This window comes from Urtica dioica, chromosome 1 (genome assembly GCF_054948205.1).
Source record: "Urtica dioica subsp. dioica isolate 48M chromosome 1, U.dioica_male_clone48M_v1_H2, whole genome shotgun sequence".
NCBI lineage: Eukaryota > Viridiplantae > Streptophyta > Magnoliopsida > Rosales > Urticaceae > Urtica > Urtica dioica.
Window position 1 is genome coordinate 50,619,162 of NC_142756.1, and position 6,924 is coordinate 50,626,085.

At 36.1% G+C, this 6,924-nt stretch overlaps 1 protein-coding gene across 1 annotated transcript; it reads right to left on the minus strand.

Moving 5' to 3' along the window:
* Nucleotides 1-325: 325 nt before the first annotated feature.
* Nucleotides 326-3,299, minus strand: FH (frataxin-like protein). Its single transcript, XM_089616191.1, has 6 exons — nt 3,157-3,299; nt 1,765-2,178; nt 1,601-1,673; nt 1,159-1,206; nt 949-1,043; nt 326-778 (listed from the first exon to the last, which is right to left on the minus strand). The coding sequence occupies exons 2-6, from the start codon at nt 1,962-1,964 to the stop codon at nt 649-651; spliced, it is 546 nt and encodes a 181-aa protein (XP_089472317.1). The 5' UTR covers nt 1,965-2,178; nt 3,157-3,299; the 3' UTR covers nt 326-648.
* Between the last annotated feature and the right edge of the window lie 3,625 nt (nt 3,300-6,924).

Sequence of the window (6,924 nt, forward strand, 5' to 3'; positions counted from 1 at the left end):
TGGCATGGAATCCGTCGAGCACCGAGGCCTTTCGAGGACCCATCGCAAATAGAGCCCAATCATATATAGGACCTCTATGGTTTTAATAAAAGATTCCTAAACACGAAAATGGAAGTTGCGTAAACGACAATGAATTCAAGCTTTTTTCCATTGAGGACATGTTTATTGTCCTCAACAGCTTCGGCTCCTAAGATTAATTTTTTTTTTTTACTAAGGTATTGACCAAAAACTAAATTTATTATTTCTTTTAACATAGTAGATCTTCAAATATGCCTAGTTGAACAAGTTTATATCTGATCCTAAAGATAGTTTTAACGCCGTGAAATAAAATAATACCTATATTTGTACTATAACCGGTTTCTTACATCGAGGATATGAACAATGGAGGAGACTTGGAACATATGGCCTAGCCAGCCATAATCTCAAGCAAGATTCAGCAACCCTCTTTCACAACAAAAATTAAAAATTAAAGGTCAGATCATTCTATTTATATATCGTTATATTTATTTGAAACGTATAACTTAAAACAATATAAATTTAAATCAGCAAAAAAAAAAAAAGGATGACAGTTATTTCGGACAAAGAGACCAAAAACTAGGTAGCTTCCTTGGCTTGAAATAAATAAATAAGCCTTGGGAAGAAGGCAGATCAAGAAAGACTTATGGGTTCGCCGCACAATTGCTCGACCTCGGTCTCTAAGACCTTGAATAAGTTTGCCTTAGTTCGCCTATACACCCACGTTTCGGCATCCGCATCCCAGTCGAACCTTGAAGGACCGCTGCACAAAACACACACGGAAATTTTACACAAACTTTTATCTGGGTCCCACTCACAAGTCCTTTCTGTAAGCCAAAGCTTTGTTGCTCAACACAGAGAACTTCAAACATTTGATTGTGAAGTGAGGTAGTGGATTTATAATCTGAGCAAGAATGTGTTAGAAAACATTACCTTACTGGAGAGGACAACCAAATCTGTCTATTAGGGGTTTGTTTGTTCAACACATACGTTCCCATTTCCCCGAACTTGAGTGTTAATACCTCATTCTGCAAAAAAATATTATCACATTTTTTTCAAAATATTCCAAGTCTCAACTCAACATAAATAGTCAGTACTCTGTTTTTTGTCAAACCAACAAAAAATGGCAAGAGATTTTCTTACACCATAGTCAATGTCAAAACCATCTACTTGAACAGTGTCTCCATATTCCTATCAAGTCAACCCCAATAAAAGAGCATGATTAGTTCAAGTTTATAACAACTGGACTGAATTAGCAATGAGTCAACACTCACACATGACAAAATATCATAAACTAAGGTATACAATAGCTTTTGGTATCACTTGTTCTTAAACAAGCCAACACCATGATGTCAATGTTGGAAATAAATATATATATATATATATATATATATATATATATATATATATATATATGCAATTCAAAAATTGAAAACCCGTACATTTCAAAGGAACAGATCAAAACTTAGAATCAAAAGAATTGTGACTATAAAGCAATTGCCAGAAACTCAAAACTTTGATCATAAAATAGTCGAGCGCAATATAATTACATATAGACATTGAATTGAAGGTTAAAAAAAACCACCTCGAATTTCTCTTGCAGGTCATGAATTGTGGAATCAGCTCGTCTATGAAATTCACTCTCCTGCAACAGAGAACTGCTCCCATATTAATCCCTATCAAAACTTGACAAATCCTCACTATTTTCTTTTCCCGGAAATATTTCTCAGCAACAAAAGAGAGACATACCTGTAGTCAATGGCGGTCGGGCCTTGGAAGCAAAAGAATCTTCTCAAATCTGCCGAATAAGAAGGCCTCCGAGCGTTGTAGGCGACTCCGAGTAGTCCAGAAGATTCTAGATCACACGGACATGGTCCGCGGGTTATCGAGAAGCGTCTAAGCTTTAGAAGCCTTCTGAGGCTACTCAGTGGGAGTAGCTTTGATGCCATGGCGGTTTTTGGCAATTTAGTGTTCTACGACAATGTCACACCCCGGAGAAATAGGGTGTGATTATTGTTATAATAACCTACCTCGAGAGTAAGCGTCTATGTCGCTCTTCCACGAGACGCTCGCTCGTTCTGCGAACCTGAACGTTCACTAAAACCGAGAATCCAGATGTCCACTTACTCCGTGAACCCTCTAAACGACTATCAGTCTTGAGTCCTATCACAGTAAATCAAATCGATCTATAATCAGAATCCTATGAGTAATCCACAATACTCAAACTTAAACGTACGATTTAATAATCGTAGGACCCAAAGATACTTCTAACTATAAAATCCAAAACTCGCATTCCTTGAACGAGTCTAATTTCATTTCCGTAATGAAATCTGAAAATAATTCTAGCGAACAAGTATCATTCTTTTCTTTTCCAAATTCAGAACCGTCAATAACTTATCCCAAGTCATCACTTATCCATACTCGAACTTTTCATAAAAAAAAAAAAAAAACACATGGTCAAAGACAACAATTCCACACGGCCACTATACAACTCTCGGCCAAAACTTTTTCACACGGCCAAACAAAAAATATTCAACCCAAACTCACGGCCAAGTTCAAATACTCACACCGCCAAAATCAAGAAATTCAACACCAAATATCCAAAAATCCGAAATTAATCAATCTTACAAATAATCTCAAGCATACCATCAATCCAAGAATCACCCAAGCACGTCCAAATCAAAATCCCCCAAATTCCCACATGCACAATAAGGGTTTAAACTTCTTGTTGTGTCTTTTATTATTTTATTGACAGTCAAAATCTACTTCTAATGTTAAAGCTGGCTATAGAAAGTGGGAAAAAAGCATTAGATATCAAAATTTGTTATAGAAGTATAACGAGCCAAAATTTTATGAGCTAACTTGAAAACACACAGAATAAAGATAACTTTACTCTCGATAATTTCTTCGAGCATCTAGTGGACACAATTTGAATAAACATACCCCCAAAATCATCAAATTGCGTCGACCCAGAGAACATAAAATTCAATAAGAGTTCTAGATATCCTAGTGGATATTAGTCGGGTCTAACCCGGACACCAAAAAATAAGAACCCTTGAGATGATTTGAAGGTGATTCGGAGATCTTCAAGAGGATTGAACGAAATTGATGGAGTGGACGTGATAATGATAAGGATTCTACCTTAGGATCGAGTTTCCCGGTGGAAATTCTTCTTCTCCGGCGATCTCCTTTTCCGTCGGCCTTCCTCTCCTTCTCTCTTTCTCTTCCTTTTTTTCTTTCTTCTTTTTCGTTGCTTTGGTCAAGTGAAGGGGAAGAGTGAAGATATTTGGGCAAGTTCCATAATTGCTCAAAAACTACCTACATTTAAATAATTTCCTAATTTTCAACATAAATCAACGATTCCCCTTTCACATCGGTACTTTGATTTTATAAGCTTAAAAACTTATCCATTCAAATTAAAATTAGACCTAGACCTTCGATTTAAATAATTTCTATTGTATAAAAGTGTTTTGGAATTTATCTCATTTTCAGAAGAATCTATTTCACCCATAAACATATCGCAGTATTTTGAACCACGTATTGATGAGGTATGTTGAATCACATTTGCGACATACATATCGTGGAAGAGTTCGGTTACGCACGCCGTTGAGAGAGGTGATTTCCTTCCTTTAGTCTCAAAGTAAATTTCATTAAGAGGTCAAGACCCGACAATGGCAATAAGTTCTATGATTTCAAAAGAAGGGGAAATCGAGATGATGGTGGTCAAGGAAACCAATTTCCTCGGTCGCAAAGAGATTATGACTATAGGGACAAGCCCGATAAGGGTCACTGTTGTCGCTCGTTTTCGGACAATGATTTAGAAGCCTCAAGTGGCTAGACCACCGGTCGGACCGAGTAGTCTCGCTTTGACTTGAGTGTGTCGGACTCGGTATCCTGAGTCTTTCCTTAGCTGTGATTGACCTCCAAGTTTGTCGTTGTACCTGAAATTGATAAGCAAACGATGAACTACAACGGGAAAATAGAAGGGGTGCCTATGTTTACCTCTCCGACGCTCAACATTAGTGGGATTGAAATGGAGTGTAGAGATTTTAGAGGGTGAATCATCGCAGTCGAGCGAAACGCGTGACTCTGGAGTTCGACAGCGTTTCGACTCAAGGCGCAAAATTTTTTGTTACCTTTTGGTGGAGCCTTTAGGTGGAAGGCCGGCAGGCCTTTGATCATGCCCGATCGGTCTCTGACCATGGTCGGTCGGCCATGGAGCCTTTCATGGTGGGTGGCCGGTCGGCCATTGACCATGGCCGATCTGCCTCCCACCATGGTCGATCGGCCATGGAGCCTTTCATGGTGGGTGGCCGGTCTGTCGTCATTGGTGCCCACAAGAAGAGTAGTAGTCTCTATTTATGTACATTTGATGTAATATAGTCTCACGACGACTCTTGTTTGTAACTACTGAATTATTAATAAAAGTTGAAACGTTCATTCATTCTTCCTTGTTTGTTTGAAGCTTTATGATAAACTATAGTCTTTAGTCCTTAAACAAACCTAACAACTAATGAAGAGTCAAATATAGACCTGCATGAACAAACTCTTCATGGTTTGCTTAAAACAGTTTATTCGCAATCTAAGGGTCAAAGGGCTATTGATCCCAGTATGATTGTTAGGAGAATCTATGATGTCTGGTTATGGGACATTAAGAGTTGGAGACTCTATAGTTCTTCCAGGTATCTTCTGAAGTAACTGAATTGACCAGTGCACTTCTAGAGACAGAATAAGAACAAACCATTTAACCTCTTATGTCTCGAAGTGACTACGTACGAATTGCATTGTGCTTACCTCAATCCTGAAATGAGACATGTCATTTCATAGCTTACGTATTCTCATTTGAGAAAGTCAGAGTTCTAGATTCACTATGTGATATAGACAAGACCTATTGGTGAACTACTAAGTTATGAAGATGTCATGAGTAACTTTGTGAAGATCTTGTAGATATGCAATTCATGTACAAGATTGCTGAAATGCAATATATATCACCTCATGCTTTGTTCCTTGGAATGTGAATAAATGAACTGGCCAGTGTCCAAATTGAGTCATGACTCTTTTGGATGAATCAATGTGACTTGTTAGCTCCTCGTCAATCCATTGTTTCTAACTTATTCACAAGCGACAAAGGAGTTGAGGAAATAACAGCTAGAAGGGTAAAATGGTAATTTTGTAAATCACATCTAGTTGATGATATTCATGAAGGATAAACATAGATGATATTCAGTGGATCCACTCATCACAATTAAGTTGAATTCTTGAGTAGAAAATAAATTCATTTGAACCGAGAGATTTTCAGTGTCAACTCTTTAGTGGAGTCAATTGATATTAAGCTAAACTTGGAAAATGTTTGTGAACTTTTGAGTCCAAGTATGTTAGCTCAAGCTTTGTTCATTTTGATCCATGAGGTCACTGTCATAAGTCATTTCGAGTAGGATTAGTTAAACTAGAAGCTAAGTCAAAACAAAAACTAGACAAGTTTTACGAAAATTGTCTAAAGGGTAATTTTGTCTTTCTGGACATGGGATGGTATGAATGTCAATAAATAAGTTTTTGAAATTGCCATATGATGACAATGAATTTGATTCACTCGGCCATAATGATGCATTTAGGCCTTGAGGATTAATTTTATTTCATGGAAACTTCGAGTGATTCATGTGGTAGAAACTTTCGTGGTTACTCGAGTTCCCGAAAACGAAGAAAGGCGAGCTGTGTGGGGAGATGAGCAATTCAACCTCCACAAGTTTCTCAACGATCAAGCTACGTAAAAGTTAGTAAACAAGTAATTGCTCTTCAATAGTTTTAATATAAAATAACATGTGCTTGCTTTTTGTCTAGGTTAGTAAAAATCGTTTTACTTGTTTAAAGAAATTTTTTATATTCCGCCGCTTGTTAGAAGCGATAAATCTTTTCTTAATCCTAGATCTATTCCAACAAATGGTATCAGAGCTGTGGTCAAAGTTAAGCATGTACATGTGATTAAAACTATGATCTTGAAAATCGTTTTTGAAAGATTACTCGTTTTTTCACAAGTTATACTTTTTTTCTTAGATTTTTTTATTTTATTGCTCGTGTCTTTAAATTAAAAATCATGTTGATTTTATATGAGCTTGGGATTTCGTTAAAACACATTAGAATCAGTTCTAAAAGTTTTTAATTTTTTCATAATGAAAAACGTGTTTTTATTAAGTTTGAGAAATTTCAGGTAATTTCATGACTACTTATATATGTTTCTTGTTATTTACTTTTATACTATGTTATTACCATGTTAGTAAGACACATATAAAAGCTTTAACAACTCTCTAAACCATTCCGTTACATTCGATTCTTTTGCACTCAAGTCCAGACCTTAATTATTTCAAGTTTTCTTTGAGCTTGAGAAAAATCTACTGTAAAAGTGGCATAACTCTCTGCTCAGAATTCGAAATTTAATGATTCTTGAATCAAATTAAAGGTCTGTTTGTTCTCTTTTCAATGCCATTAGTTTTAGGTCAAAAAGATGTCAAAGCCGCCTGTTATGACGATTTTACTCCGAGATGCGCAGCTGCTCCGAAAGTCCAGTTTTTTAGAATTTTTGAATTCCGGATTTCGGACCCCACTCCATGAGTTATAGGACTCTAATGAGGAAATTTCCTTGAGAAAAATTGTTTTTCATAAGATAATAAACATAATGTGAAAGATTAAAATGTTTTGATTTTTGAAATATTTACTTGAATTGAATTTCTTTAAAAGCTAGTTTGATTGTTGAAAATCGTTTTGACTTTCAAACTTGAAAATATTTTGTCATCTAAATCATATATGTTTTTTTCAAAAAAAATTCAAAGCTATATCTATATCACATATGTACAAAATCTATATGCTCTTCAAAATTTGAGTGGGAGGTCTCCTCGAAGACGATGCGAAAAAATA